Source organism: Salvelinus alpinus, unplaced genomic scaffold, assembly GCF_045679555.1.
Source record: "Salvelinus alpinus unplaced genomic scaffold, SLU_Salpinus.1 scaffold_45, whole genome shotgun sequence".
Taxonomy (NCBI): domain Eukaryota; kingdom Metazoa; phylum Chordata; class Actinopteri; order Salmoniformes; family Salmonidae; genus Salvelinus; species Salvelinus alpinus.
In genome coordinates, this window is record NW_027255986.1 from 212,048 (window position 1) to 228,728 (window position 16,681).

Below are 16,681 nucleotides of genomic sequence, written 5' to 3' on the forward strand. Positions count from 1 at the left end.
TGTCCTCCTGTATGGTAGACCACCATGTCACTGTTAAAACTATCCTCTGTCCTCCTGTAGGGTAGACCACCATGTCACTGTTAAAACTATCCTCTGTCCTCCTGTAGGGTAGACCACCATGTCACTGTTAAAACTATCCTCTGTCCTCCTGTAGGGTAGACCACCATGTCACTGTTAAAACTATCCTCTGTCCTCCTGTATGGTAGACCACCATGTCACTGTTAAAACTCTCCTCTGTCCTCTTGTAGGGTAGACCACCATGTCACTGTTAAAACTATCCTCTGTCCTCCTGTAGGGTAGACCACCATGTCACTGTTAAAACTATCCTCTGTCCTCTTGTAGGGTAGACCACCATGTCACTGTTAAAACTATCCTCTGTCCTCCTGTATGGTAGACCACCATGTCACTGTTAAAACTATCCTCTGTCCTCCTGTAGGGTAGACCACCATGTCACTGTTAAAACTATCCTCTGTCCTCCTGTAGGGTAGACCACCATGTCACTGTTAAAACTATCCTCTGTCCTCCTGTAGGGTAGACCACCATGTCACTGTTAAAACTATCCTCTGTCCTCCTGTAGGGTAGACCACCATGTCACTGTTAAAACTATCCTCTGTCCTCCTGTAGGGTAGACCACCATGTCACTGTTAAAACTATCCTCTGTCCTCCTGTATGGTAGACCACCATGTCACTGTTAAAACTATCCTCTGTCCTCCTGTAGGGTAGACCACCATGTCACTGTTAAAACTATCCTCTCTCCTCTTGTAGGGTAGACCACCATGTCACTGTTAAAACTATCCTCTGTCCTCCTGTATGGTAGACCACCATGTCACTGTTAAAACTATCCTCTGTCCTCCTGTAGGGTAGACCACCATGTCACTGTTAAAACTATCCTCTGTCCTCTTGTAGGGTAGACCACCATGTCACTGTTAAAACTATCCTCTGTCCTCCTGTATGGTAGACCACCATGTCACTGTTAAAACTATCCTCTGTCCTCCTGTAGGGTAGACCACCATGTCACTGTTAAAACTATCCTCTCTCCTCTTGTAGGGTAGACCACCATGTCACTGTTAAAACTATCCTCTGTCCTCCTGTATGGTAGACCACCATGTCACTGTTAAAACTATCCTCTGTCCTCCTGTAGGGTAGACCACCATGTCACTGTTAAAACTATCCTCTGTCCTCTTGTAGGGTAGACCACCATGTCACTGTTAAAACTATCCTCTGTCCTCCTGTAGGGTAGACCACCATGTCACTGTTAAAACTATCCTCTGTCCTCTTGTAGGGTAGACCACCATGTCACTGTTAAAACTATCCTCTGTCCTCCTGTAGGGTAGACCACCATGTCACTGTTAAAACTATCCTCTGTCCTCCTGTAGGGTAGACCACCATGTCACTGTTAAAACTATCCTCTGTCCTCCTGTAGGGTAGACCACCATGTCACTGTTAAAACTATCCTCTGTCCTCCTGTAGGGTAGACCACCATGTCACTGTTAAAACTATCCTCTGTCCTCCTGTAGGGTAGACCACCATGTCACTGTTAAAACTATCCTCTGTCCTCCTGTAGGGTAGACCACCATGTCACTGTTAAAACTATCCTCTGTCCTCCTGTAGGGTAGACCACCATGTCACTGTTAAAACTATCCTCTGTCCTCCTGTAGGGTAGACCACCATGTCACTGTTAAAACTATCCTCTGTCCTCTTGTAGGGTAGACCACCATGTCACTGTTAAAACTATCCTCTGTCCTCTTGTAGGGTAGACCACCATGTCACTGTTAAAACTATCCTCTGTCCTCCTGTAGGGTAGACCACCATGTCACTGTTAAAACTATCCTCTGTCCTCCTGTATGGTAGACCACCATGTCACTGTTAAAACTATCCTCTGTCCTCCTGTAGGGTAGACCACCATGTCACTGTTAAAACTATCCTCTGTCCTCCTGTAGGGTAGACCACCATGTCACTGTTAAAACTATCCTCTGTCCTCCTGTAGGGTAGACCACCATGTCACTGTTAAAACTATCCTCTGTCCTCCTGTAGGGTAGACCACCATGTCACTGTTAAAACTATCCTCTGTCCTCCTGTAGGGTAGACCACCATGTCACTGTTAAAACTATCCTCTATCCTCCTGTAGGGTAGACCACCATGTCACTGTTAAAACTATCCTCTGTCCTCCTGTATGGTAGACCACCATGTCACTGTTAAAACTATCCTCTGTCCTCTTGTAGGGTAGACCACCATGTCACTGTTAAAACTATCCTCTGTCCTCCTGTATGGTAGACCACCATGTCACTGTTAAAACTATCCTCTGTCCTCCTGTATGGTAGACCACCATGTCACTGTTAAAACTATCCTCTGTCCTCCTGTAGGGTAGACCACCATGTCACTGTTAAAACTATCCTCTGTCCTCCTGTAGGGTAGACCACCATGTCACTGTTAAAACTATCCTCTGTCCTCTTGTAGGGTAGACCACCATGTCACTGTTAAAACTATCCTCTGTCCTCCTGTATGGTAGACCACCATGTCACTGTTAAAACTATCCTCTGTCCTCTTGTAGGGTAGACCACCATGTCACTGTTAAAACTATCCTCTGTCCTCCTGTATGGTAGACCACCATGTCACTGTTAAAACTATCCTCTGTCCTCTTGTAGGGTAGACCACCATGTCACTGTTAAAACTATCCTCTGTCCTCCTGTATGGTAGACCACCATGTCACTGTTAAAACTATCCTCTGTCCTCCTGTATGGTAGACCACCATGTCACTGTTAAAACTATCCTCTGTCCTCCTGTAGGGTAGACCACCATGTCACTGTTAAAACTATCCTCTGTCCTCCTGTAGGGTAAACCACCATGTCACTGTTAAAACTATCCTCTGTCCTCCTGTAGGGTAGACCACCATGTCACTGTTAAAACTATCCTCTGTCCTCCTGTATGGTAGACCACCATGTCACTGTTAAAACTATCCTCTGTCCTCTTGTAGGGTTTACCACCATGTCACTGTTAAAACTATCCTCTGTCCTCCTGTATGGTAGACCACCATGTCACTGTTAAAACTATCCTCTGTCCTCCTGTATGGTAGACCACCATGTCACTGTTAAAACTATCCTCTGTCCTCCTGTAGGGTAGACCACCATGTCACTGTTAAAACTATCCTCTGTCCTCCTGTAGGGTAGACCACCATGTCACTGTTAAAACTATCCTCTGTCCTCTTGTAGGGTAGACCACCATGTCACTGTTAAAACTATCCTCTGTCCTCCTGTATGGTAGACCACCATGTCACTGTTAAAACTATCCTCTGTCCTCTTGTAGGGTAGACCACCATGTCACTGTTAAAACTATCCTCTGTCCTCCTGTATGGTAGACCACCATGTCACTGTTAAAACTATCCTCTGTCCTCCTGTAGGGTAGACCACCATGCCACTGTTAAAACTATCCTCTGTCCTCCTGTAGGGTAGACCACCATGTCACTGTTAAAACTATCCTCTGTCCTCCTGTAGGGTAGGCCACCATGTCACTGTTAAAACTATCCTCTGTCCTCCTGTAGGGTAGACCACCATGTCACTGTTAAAACTATCCTCTGTCCTCCTGTAGGGTAGACCACCATGTCACTGTTAAAACTATCCTCTGTCCTCCTGTAGGGTAGACCACCATGTCACTGTTAAAACTATCCTCTGTCCTCCTGTATGGTAGACCACCATGTCACTGTTAAAACTATCCTCTGTCCTCTTGTAGGGTAGACCACCATGTCACTGTTAAAACTATCCTCTGTCCTCCTGTATGGTAGACCACCATGTCACTGTTAAAACTATCCTCTGTCCTCCTGTATGGTAGACCACCATGTCACTGTTAAAACTATCCTCTGTCCTCCTGTAGGGTAGACCACCATGTCACTGTTAAAACTATCCTCTGTCCTCCTGTAGGGTAGACCACCATGTCACTGTTAAAACTATCCTCTGTCCTCTTGTAGGGTAGACCACCATGTCACTGTTAAAACTATCCTCTGTCCTCCTGTATGGTAGACCACCATGTCACTGTTAAAACTATCCTCTGTCCTCCTGTATGGTAGACCACCATGTCACTGTTAAAACTATCCTCTGTCCTCTTGTAGGGTAGACCACCATGTCACTGTTAAAACTATCCTCTGTCCTCCTGTATGGTAGACCACCATGTCACTGTTAAAACTATCCTCTGTCCTCCTGTATGGTAGACCACCATGTCACTGTTAAAACTATCCTCTGTCCTCCTGTAGGGTAGACCACCATGTCACTGTTAAAACTATCCTCTGTCCTCCTGTAGGGTAGACCACCATGTCACTGTTAAAACTATCCTCTGTCCTCCTGTAGGGTAGACCACCATGTCACTGTTAAAACTATCCTCTGTCCTCCTGTATGGTAGACCACCATGTCACTGTTAAAACTATCCTCTGTCCTCTTGTAGGGTAGACCACCATGTCACTGTTAAAACTATCCTCTGTCCTCCTGTATGGTAGACCACCATGTCACTGTTAAAACTATCCTCTGTCCTCCTGTATGGTAGACCACCATGTCACTGTTAAAACTATCCTCTGTCCTCCTGTAGGGTAGACCACCATGTCACTGTTAAAACTATCCTCTGTCCTCCTGTATGGTAGACCACCATGTCACTGTTAAAACTATCCTCTGTCCTCCTGTAGGGTAGACCACCATGTCACTGTTAAAACTATCCTCTGTCCTCCTGTAGGGTAGACCACCATGTCACTGTTAAAACTATCCTCTGTCCTCCTGTAGGGTAGACCACCATGTCACTGTTAAAACTATCCTCTGTCCTCCTGTAGGGTAGACCACCATGTCACTGTTAAAACTATCCTCTGTCCTCCTGTAGGGTAGACCACCATGTCACTGTTAAAACTATCCTCTGTCCTCCTGTAGGGTAGACCACCATGTCACTGTTAAAACTATCCTCTGTCCTCTTGTAGGGTAGACCACCATGTCACTGTTAAAACTATCCTCTGTCCTCCTGTAGGGTAGACCACCATGTCACTGTTAAAACTATCCTCTGTCCTCCTGTAGGGTAGACCACCATGTCACTGTTAAAACTATCCTCTGTCCTCCTGTAGGGTAGACCACCATGTCACTGTTAAAACTATCCTCTGTCCTCTTGTAGGGTAGACCACCATGTCACTGTTAAAACTATCCTCTGTCCTCTTGTAGGGTAGACCACCATGTCACTGTTAAAACTATCCTCTGTCCTCCTGTAGGGTAGACCACCATGTCACTGTTAAAACTATCCTCTGTCCTCCTGTATGGTAGACCACCATGTCACTGTTAAAACTATCCTCTGTCCTCCTGTAGGGTAGACCACCATGTCACTGTTAAAACTATCCTCTGTCCTCCTGTAGGGTAGACCACCATGTCACTGTTAAAACTATCCTCTGTCCTCCTGTAGGGTAGACCACCATGTCACTGTTAAAACTATCCTCTGTCCTCCTGTAGGGTAGACCACCATGTCACTGTTAAAACTATCCTCTGTCCTCCTGTAGGGTAGACCACCATGTCACTGTTAAAACTATCCTCTATCCTCCTGTAGGGTAGACCACCATGTCACTGTTAAAACTATCCTCTGTCCTCCTGTATGGTAGACCACCATGTCACTGTTAAAACTATCCTCTGTCCTCTTGTAGGGTAGACCACCATGTCACTGTTAAAACTATCCTCTGTCCTCCTGTATGGTAGACCACCATGTCACTGTTAAAACTATCCTCTGTCCTCCTGTATGGTAGACCACCATGTCACTGTTAAAACTATCCTCTGTCCTCCTGTAGGGTAGACCACCAAGTCACTGTTAAAACTATCCTCTGTCCTCCTGTAGGGTAGACCACCATGTCACTGTTAAAACTATCCTCTGTCCTCTTGTAGGGTAGACCACCATGTCACTGTTAAAACTATCCTCTGTCCTCCTGTATGGTAGACCACCATGTCACTGTTAAAACTATCCTCTGTCCTCTTGTAGGGTAGACCACCATGTCACTGTTAAAACTATCCTCTGTCCTCCTGTATGGTAGACCACCATGTCACTGTTAAAACTATCCTCTGTCCTCTTGTAGGGTAGACCACCATGTCACTGTTAAAACTATCCTCTGTCCTCCTGTATGGTAGACCACCATGTCACTGTTAAAACTATCCTCTGTCCTCCTGTATGGTAGACCACCATGTCACTGTTAAAACTATCCTCTGTCCTCTTGTAGGGTAGACCACCATGTCACTGTTAAAACTATCCTCTGTCCTCCTGTATGGTAGACCACCATGTCACTGTTAAAACTATCCTCTGTCCTCCTGTATGGTAGACCACCATGTCACTGTTAAAACTATCCTCTGTCCTCCTGTAGGGTAGACCACCAAGTCACTGTTAAAACTATCCTCTGTCCTCCTGTAGGGTAGACCACCATGTCACTGTTAAAACTATCCTCTGTCCTCTTGTAGGGTAGACCACCATGTCACTGTTAAAACTATCCTCTGTCCTCCTGTATGGTAGACCACCATGTCACTGTTAAAACTATCCTCTGTCCTCTTGTAGGGTAGACCACCATGTCACTGTTAAAACTATCCTCTGTCCTCCTGTATGGTAGACCACCATGTCACTGTTAAAACTATCCTCTGTCCTCTTGTAGGGTAGACCACCATGTCACTGTTAAAACTATCCTCTGTCCTCCTGTATGGTAGACCACCATGTCACTGTTAAAACTATCCTCTGTCCTCCTGTATGGTAGACCACCATGTCACTGTTAAAACTATCCTCTGTCCTCCTGTAGGGTAGACCACCATGTCACTGTTAAAACTATCCTCTGTCCTCCTGTAGGGTAAACCACCATGTCACTGTTAAAACTATCCTCTGTCCTCCTGTAGGGTAGACCACCATGTCACTGTTAAAACTATCCTCTGTCCTCCTGTATGGTAGACCACCATGTCACTGTTAAAACTATCCTCTGTCCTCTTGTAGGGTAGACCACCATGTCACTGTTAAAACTATCCTCTGTCCTCCTGTATGGTAGACCACCACGTCACTGTTAAAACTATCCTCTGTCCTCCTGTATGGTAGACCACCACGTCACTGTTAAAACTATCCTCTGTCCTCCTGTAGGGTAGACCACCATGTCACTGTTAAAACTATCCTCTGTCCTCCTGTATGGTAGACCACCATGTCACTGTTAAAACTATCCTCTGTCCTCCTGTAGGGTAGACCACCATGTCACTGTTAAAACTATCCTCTGTCCTCCTGTAGGGTAGACCACCATGTCACTGTTAAAACTATCCTCTGTCCTCCTGTAGGGTAGACCACCATGTCACTGTTAAAACTATCCTCTGTCCTCCTGTAGGGTAGACCACCATGTCACTGTTAAAACTATCCTCTGTCCTCCTGTAGGGTAGACCACCATGTCACTGTTAAAACTATCCTCTGTCCTCCTGTAGGGTAGACCACCATGTCACTGTTAAAACTATCCTCTGTCCTCTTGTAGGGTAGACCACCATGTCACTGTTAAAACTATCCTCTGTCCTCCTGTAGGGTAGACCACCATGTCACTGTTAAAACTATCCTCTGTCCTCCTGTAGGGTAGACCACCATGTCACTGTTAAAACTATCCTCTGTCCTCCTGTAGGGTAGACCACCATGTCACTGTTAAAACTATCCTCTGTCCTCCTGTATGGTAGACCACCATGTCACTGTTAAAACTATCCTCTGTCCTCCTGTAGGGTAGACCACCATGTCACTGTTAAAACTATCCTCTGTCCTCCTGTAGGGTAGACCACCATGTCACTGTTAAAACTATCCTCTGTCCTCCTGTATGGTAGACCACCATGTCACTGTTAAAACTATCCTCTGTCCTCTTGTAGGGTTTACCACCATGTCACTGTTAAAACTATCCTCTGTCCTCCTGTATGGTAGACCACCATGTCACTGTTAAAACTATCCTCTGTCCTCCTGTAGGGTAGACCACCATGTCACTGTTAAAACTATCCTCTGTCCTCCTGTAGGGTAGACCACCATGTCACTGTTAAAACTATCCTCTGTCCTCTTGTAGGGTAGACCACCATGTCACTGTTAAAACTATCCTCTGTCCTCCTGTATGGTAGACCACCATGTCACTGTTAAAACTATCCTCTGTCCTCTTGTAGGGTAGACCACCATGTCACTGTTAAAACTATCCTCTGTCCTCCTGTATGGTAGACCACCATGTCACTGTTAAAACTATCCTCTGTCCTCTTGTAGGGTAGACCACCATGTCACTGTTAAAACTATCCTCTGTCCTCCTGTATGGTAGACCACCATGTCACTGTTAAAACTATCCTCTGTCCTCCTGTATGGTAGACCACCATGTCACTGTTAAAACTATCCTCTGTCCTCCTGTAGGGTAGACCACCATGTCACTGTTAAAACTATCCTCTGTCCTCTTGTAGGGTAGACCACCATGTCACTGTTAAAACTATCCTCTGTCCTCCTGTAGGGTAGACCACCATGTCACTGTTAAAACTATCCTCTGTCCTCCTGTAGGGTAGACCACCATGTCACTGTTAAAACTATCCTCTGTCCTCCTGTATGGTAGACCACCATGTCACTGTTAAAACTATCCTCTGTCCTCCTGTATGGTAGACCACCATGTCACTGTTAAAACTATCCTCTGTCCTCCTGTATGGTAGACCACCATGTCACTGTTAAAACTATCCTCTGTCCTCCTGTAGGGTAGACCACCATGTCACTGTTAAAACTATCCTCTGTCCTCCTGTAGGGTAAACCACCATGTCACTGTTAAAACTATCCTCTGTCCTCCTGTAGGGTAGACCACCATGTCACTGTTAAAACTATCCTCTGTCCTCCTGTATGGTAGACCACCATGTCACTGTTAAAACTATCCTCTGTCCTCTTGTAGGGTAGACCACCATGTCACTGTTAAAACTATCCTCTGTCCTCCTGTATGGTAGACCACCACGTCACTGTTAAAACTATCCTCTGTCCTCCTGTATGGTAGACCACCACGTCACTGTTAAAACTATCCTCTGTCCTCCTGTAGGGTAGACCACCATGTCACTGTTAAAACTATCCTCTGTCCTCCTGTATGGTAGACCACCATGTCACTGTTAAAACTATCCTCTGTCCTCCTGTAGGGTAGACCACCATGTCACTGTTAAAACTATCCTCTGTCCTCCTGTAGGGTAGACCACCATGTCACTGTTAAAACTATCCTCTGTCCTCCTGTAGGGTAGACCACCATGTCACTGTTAAAACTATCCTCTGTCCTCCTGTAGGGTAGACCACCATGTCACTGTTAAAACTATCCTCTGTCCTCCTGTAGGGTAGACCACCATGTCACTGTTAAAACTATCCTCTGTCCTCTTGTAGGGTAGACCACCATGTCACTGTTAAAACTATCCTCTGTCCTCCTGTAGGGTAGACCACCATGTCACTGTTAAAACTATCCTCTGTCCTCCTGTAGGGTAGACCACCATGTCACTGTTAAAACTATCCTCTGTCCTCCTGTATGGTAGACCACCATGTCACTGTTAAAACTATCCTCTGTCCTCCTGTAGGGTAGACCACCATGTCACTGTTAAAACTATCCTCTGTCCTCCTGTAGGGTAGACCACCATGTCACTGTTAAAACTATCCTCTGTCCTCCTGTAGGGTAGACCACCATGTCACTGTTAAAACTATCCTCTGTCCTCCTGTATGGTAGACCACCATGTCACTGTTAAAACTATCCTCTGTCCTCTTGTAGGGTTTACCACCATGTCACTGTTAAAACTATCCTCTGTCCTCCTGTATGGTAGACCACCATGTCACTGTTAAAACTATCCTCTGTCCTCCTGTAGGGTAGACCACCATGTCACTGTTAAAACTATCCTCTGTCCTCCTGTAGGGTAGACCACCATGTCACTGTTAAAACTATCCTCTGTCTTCTTGTAGGGTAGACCACCATGTCACTGTTAAAACTATCCTCTGTCCTCCTGTATGGTAGACCACCATGTCACTGTTAAAACTATCCTCTGTCCTCTTGTAGGGTAGACCACCATGTCACTGTTAAAACTATCCTCTGTCCTCCTGTATGGTAGACCACCATGTCACTGTTAAAACTATCCTCTGTCCTCTTGTAGGGTAGACCACCATGTCACTGTTAAAACTATCCTCTGTCCTCTTGTATGGTAGACCACCATGTCACTGTTAAAACTATCCTCTGTCCTCCTGTATGGTAGACCACCATGTCACTGTTAAAACTATCCTCTGTCCTCCTGTAGGGTAGACCACCATGTCACTGTTAAAACTATCCTCTGTCCTCTTGTAGGGTAGACCACCATGTCACTGTTAAAACTATCCTCTGTCCTCCTGTAGGGTAGACCACCATGTCACTGTTAAAACTATCCTCTGTCCTCCTGTAGGGTAGACCACCATGTCACTGTTAAAACTATCCTCTGTCCTCCTGTATGGTAGACCACCATGTCACTGTTAAAAATATCCTCTGTCCTCCTGTATGGTAGACCACCATGTCACTGTTAAAACTATCCTCTGTCCTCTTGTAGGGTAGACCACCATGTCACTGTTAAAACTATCCTCTGTCCTCCTGTAGGGTAGACCACCATGTCACTGTTAAAAATATCCTCTGTCCTCCTGTAGGGTAGACCACCATGTCACTGTTAAAACTATCCTCTGTCCTCCTGTAGGGTAGACCACCATGTCACTGTTAAAACTATCCTCTGTCCTCCTGTATGGTAGACCACCATGTCACTGTTAAAACTATCCTCTGTCCTCTTGTAGGGTAGACCACCATGTCACTGTTAAAACTATCCTCTGTCCTCCTGTATGGTAGACCACCATGTCACTGTTAAAACTATCCTCTGTCCTCCTGTATGGTAGACCACCATGTCACTGTTAAAACTATCCTCTGTCCTCCTGTAGGGTAGACCACCATGTCACTGTTAAAACTATCCTCTGTCCTCCTGTAGGGTAGACCACCATGTCACTGTTAAAACTATCCTCTGTCCTCCTGTAGGGTAGACCACCATGTCACTGTTAAAACTATCCTCAGTCCTCCTGTATGGTAGACCACCATGTCACTGTTAAAACTATCCTTTGTCCTCCTGTATGGTAGACCACCATGTCACTGTTAAAACTATCCTCTGTCCTCCTGTAGGGTAGACCACCATGTCACTGTTAAAACTATCCTCTGTCCTCCTGTAGGGTAGACCACCATGTCACTGTTAAAACTATCCTCTGTCCTCTTGTAGGGTAGACCACCATGTCACTGTTAAAACTATCCTCTGTCCTCCTGTAGGGTAGACCACCATGTCACTGTTAAAACTATCCTCTGTCCTCCTGTATGGTAGACCACCATGTCACTGTTAAAACTATCCTCTGTCCTCCTGTAGGGTAGACCACCATGTCACTGTTAAAACTATCCTCTGTCCTCCTGTAGGGTAGACCACCATGTCACTGTTAAAACTATCCTCTCTCCTCTTGTAGGGTAGACCACCATGTCACTGTTAAAACTATCCTCTGTCCTCCTGTAGGGTAGACCACCATGTCACTGTTAAAACTATCCTCTGTCCTCTTGTAGGGTAGACCACCATGTCACTGTTAAAACTATCCTCTGTCCTCCTGTAGGGTAGACCACCATGTCACTGTTAAAACTATCCTCTGTCCTCCTGTAGGGTAGACCACCATGTCACTGTTAAAACTATCCTCTGTCCTCCTGTAGGGTAGACCACCATGTCACTGTTAAAACTATCCTCTGTCCTCCTGTAGGGTAGACCACCATGTCACTGTTAAAACTATCCTCTGTCCTCCTGTAGGGTAGACCACCATGTCACTGTTAAAACTATCCTCTGTCCTCCTGTAGGGTAGACCACCATGTCACTGTTAAAACTATCCTCTGTCCTCCAGTATGGTAGACCACCATGTCACTGTTAAAACTATCCTTTGTCCTCCTGTATGGTAGACCACCATGTCACTGTTAAAACTATCCTCTGTCCTCCTGTAGGGTAGACCACCATGTCACTGTTAAAACTATCCTCTGTCCTCCTGTAGGGTAGACCACCATGTCACTGTTAAAACTATCCTCTGTCCTCTTGTAGGGTAGACCACCATGTCACTGTTAAAACTATCCTCTGTCCTCCTGTATGGTAGACCACCATGTCACTGTTAAAACTATCCTCTGTCCTCTTGTAGGGTAGACCACCATGTCACTGTTAAAACTATCCTCTGTCCTCCTGTATGGTAGACCACCATGTCACTGTTAAAACTATCCTCTGTCCTCCTGTATGGTAGACCACCATGTCACTGTTAAAACTATCCTCTGTCCTCCTGTAGGGTAGACCACCATGTCACTGTTAAAACTATCCTCTGTCCTCTTGTAGGGTAGACCACCATGTCACTGTTAAAACTATCCTCTGTCCTCCTGTAGGGTAGACCACCATGTCACTGTTAAAACTATCCTCTGTCCTCCTGTAGGGTAGACCACCATGTCACTGTTAAAACTATCCTCTGTCCTCCTGTATGGTAGACCACCATGTCACTGTTAAAAATATCCTCTGTCCTCCTGTATGGTAGACCACCATGTCACTGTTAAAACTATCCTCTGTCCTCTTGTAGGGTAGACCACCATGTCACTGTTAAAACTATCATCTGTCCTCCTGTAGGGTAGACCACCATGTCACTGTTAAAAATATCCTCTGTCCTCCTGTAGGGTAGACCACCATGTCACTGTTAAAACTATCCTCTGTCCTCCTGTAGGGTAGACCACCATGTCACTGTTAAAACTATCCTCTGTCCTCCTGTATGGTAGACCACCATGTCACTGTTAAAACTATCCTCTGTCCTCTTGTAGGGTAGACCACCATGTCACTGTTAAAACTATCCTCTGTCCTCCTGTATGGTAGACCACCATGTCACTGTTAAAACTATCCTCTGTCCTCCTGTATGGTAGACCACCATGTCACTGTTAAAACTATCCTCTGTCCTCCTGTAGGGTAGACCACCATGTCACTGTTAAAACTATCCTCTGTCCTCCTGTAGGGTAGACCACCATGTCACTGTTAAAACTATCCTCTGTCCTCCTGTAGGGTAGACCACCATGTCACTGTTAAAACTATCCTCTGTCCTCCTGTATGGTAGACCACCATGTCACTGTTAAAACTATCCTTTGTCCTCCTGTATGGTAGACCACCATGTCACTGTTAAAACTATCCTCTGTCCTCCTGTAGGGTAGACCACCATGTCACTGTTAAAATAATCCTCTGTCCTCCTGTAGGGTAGACCACCATGTCACTGTTAAAACTATCCTCTGTCCTCTTGTAGGGTAGACCACCATGTCACTGTTAAAACTATCCTCTGTCCTCCTGTAGGGTAGACCACCATGTCACTGTTAAAACTATCCTCTGTCCTCCTGTATGGTAGACCACCATGTCACTGTTAAAACTATCCTCTGTCCTCCTGTAGGGTAGACCACCATGTCACTGTTAAAACTATCCTCTGTCCTCCTGTAGGGTAGACCACCATGTCACTGTTAAAACTATCCTCTCTCCTCTTGTAGGGTAGACCACCATGTCACTGTTAAAACTATCCTCTGTCCTCCTGTAGGGTAGACCACCATGTCACTGTTAAAACTATCCTCTGTCCTCTTGTAGGGTAGACCACCATGTCACTGTTAAAACTATCCTCTGTCCTCCTGTAGGGTAGACCACCATGTCACTGTTAAAACTATCCTCTGTCCTCCTGTAGGGTAGACCACCATGTCACTGTTAAAACTATCCTCTGTCCTCCTGTAGGGTAGACCACCATGTCACTGTTAAAACTATCCTCTGTCCTCCTGTAGGGTAGACCACCATGTCACTGTTAAAACTATCCTCTGTCCTCCTGTATGGTAGACCACCATGTCACTGTTAAAACTATCCTCTGTCCTCCTGTAGGGTAGACCACCATGTCACTGTTAAAACTATCCTCTGTCCTCCTGTAGGGTAGACCACCATGTCACTGTTAAAACTATCCTCTGTCCTCCTGTATGGTAGACCACCATGTCACTGTTAAAAATATCCTCTGTCCTCCTGTATGGTAGACCACCATGTCACTGTTAAAACTATCCTCTGTCCTCTTGTAGGGTAGACCACCATGTCACTGTTAAAACTATCCTCTGTCCTCCTGTAGGGTAGACCACCATGTCACTGTTAAAAATATCCTCTGTCCTCCTGTAGGGTAGACCACCATGTCACTGTTAAAACTATCCTCTGTCCTCTTGTAGGGTAGACCACCATGTCACTGTTAAAACTATCCTCTGTCCTCCTGTAGGGTAGACCACCATGTCACTGTTAAAAATATCCTCTGTCCTCCTGTAGGGTAGACCACCATGTCACTGTTAACACTATCCTCTGTCCTCCTGTAGGGTAGACCACCATGTCACTGTTAAAACTATCCTCTGTCCTCCTGTATGGTAGACCACCATGTCACTGTTAAAACTATCCTCTGTCCTCCTGTATGGTAGACCACCATGTCACTGTTAAAACTATCCTCTGTCCTCCTGTATGGTAGACCACCATGTCACTGTTAAAACTATCCTCTGTCCTCCTGTATGGTAGAGCTACCAGAACCATTTCAGTAGGCATGTTTATACCTGGTTCTAACCTTCTTTGTCCTGAGAGTGCCAAGAGTGTGCCAAGCTGTCGTCAAGGCACAGGTTGGCTCCTTTGAAGAATCTCAAATATAAAATATATTTTGATTTGTTTAAACTTTTTTGGTAACTACATGATTCCATGTGTTATTTCATAGTTTTGATGTCTTCACTATTATTCTACAATGTAGAAAATAGTAAAAATAAAGAAAAAACCTAGAATGGGTAGGTGACCAAATGTTTGACTGGTACTCTATATATTTTGATCAGATGTTATAAGTGTAAAATGGGCAGGATCAGGATTGTCGTGACTTTAATTTCATTAATCTGTTGACTGTTATTTATCTAATCAACTAACTATGTTTAATTGTTACCCAAATAAATTAAACATTGTTAAACATAACAATTAACTAATTAGGAATTTGGGACACCATGAGAGAGGTTGTTTAAAGAGTTACCATCTCCCAAATTAAAATCTTAAGGTTTACCTATCATAAAACAGTCAACTTATTAATCATAGCCTCGTATCATATCATCAATCTGAACAGTCGTAACCTGCATCTGCAAAAAAAACAGCCTTACTTATGATTCAGTACTACACAAATTGGTTTAATAATTTATTTACTAGCTAACTAAATGATAACACAGGATAAACATACACACTTAATACATTAGTAACAGGTCCCTAGCGGACTGACACAACATATGGCGGCTTGTTATAGATGGAGAGAGAGAAAGAGACACTTATCGTTGGTACATTGGAGGAACTACTCTCACAGTAATCATATACTTTGCACATGAACCGCCGCCCATTTGGAGTAAGAAAGCATGAATGTTTTTACGTGTAAATTCCTTAGTTTGCCATGGATCTCTGTCGGAACCAGGTCCCTCATAGGAAGGTTGTTGAGCATTTCCGCGGCACGCTTGTAAGGCTCTGATTGTCCAAGAGGGGTCGTTCACCCCTCTCTTCCACTTTTGTTCTTCTCTGCCCAGTGACTTGTCGTGTCGTCCTGAACAAAACTACATTGTTTATTCTCCTTCCATTCGCTCTGGAAGCTGCTTCTTTGAAGATAGGCTAGCCAGCCGTGTTGATGGCTCGCAAGGGTGATGAGAGTAGTAGAATACGACAGTTTGAAGAGTAGTAGAATGGTCCCACTTAAATGTGATTTTCTAGATACTTTACTTAGGACAGCTAATCAGCCGTACCAGTCATTATTCAGGAGGTGAGCTTCTCGTCTCTACATCGTGTTGATATTCAGAGTTCGAACCACTTTGGACGTGAGCTGCAGCTACACGCTTCTCTGGTCTAAATGTTAATTTCTTTACCTTTTATGTACTTTCTGGTCAAAAGGGACGGTTCCGTCAGGCTGACACACTCTCTGACCTCACTCGGGGCGTGGCTACTTACTGTGCAAAGTTTATAGGAGACAAATGATCTCTTATGGCTCCTAAAATCACATTCATATCTTAACATAAATACTGTCATAATTTTTCACAATGCAAAGGATGGAGATTTCGTACATGAAGTGTATATACTTTTCAAGTTACAGTATTTTTTATGACATCACAAAATAACAACCCATATGACATTAGTTTTCTATAGCTTGCCTCTGACCATTCTCCACATTCTCTGTTAAAGTTTCAGTGGGAAAAGTCTCTGTGTAGAACATTCCTGTGTGAATTTGGAGAGGGATGTTCGCTGTATCTCCTCTCCTTTAATTTACAATTGGGCGTGAGGTGTCAACCCCCTAGCAGCCCCCCCCCCACCCCCTCTGTGTGTGTGAGAGAGTCTGATTACTGTCATCCATTGCCAAGCTGATCTGATCCAGTCGGATCCTCACAGGACAGTCATGACAGGATGAAGGATGCATGTTAGCGGCAGGTAAAAACAGGGCACTGTCCTCTCTCCTCCTGTAGGGCCGACCCACCAGCACCAACCCCATCGCCAGTATCTTTGCCTGGACCAGAGGGTTGGAACACAGAGGGAAACTGGATGGAAACCCAGACCTCATCAAGTAATAACTACTAAAACCCTGTAATATCTCAATAACTACTAAAACC

At 45.0% G+C, this 16,681-nt stretch overlaps 1 protein-coding gene across 1 annotated transcript in view; it reads left to right on the forward strand.

Moving 5' to 3' along the window:
- LOC139567135 (isocitrate dehydrogenase [NADP], mitochondrial-like) overlaps positions 1-16,681 on the forward strand; it is a 131,729-nt gene that overhangs the window by 103,700 nt on the left and 11,348 nt on the right. The window contains exon 9 of the mRNA XM_071388618.1: positions 16,538-16,635. Within this exon, the coding sequence (XP_071244719.1) occupies positions 16,538-16,635 (98 nt within the window). The remainder of the gene's footprint in view (positions 1-16,537; positions 16,636-16,681) is intronic.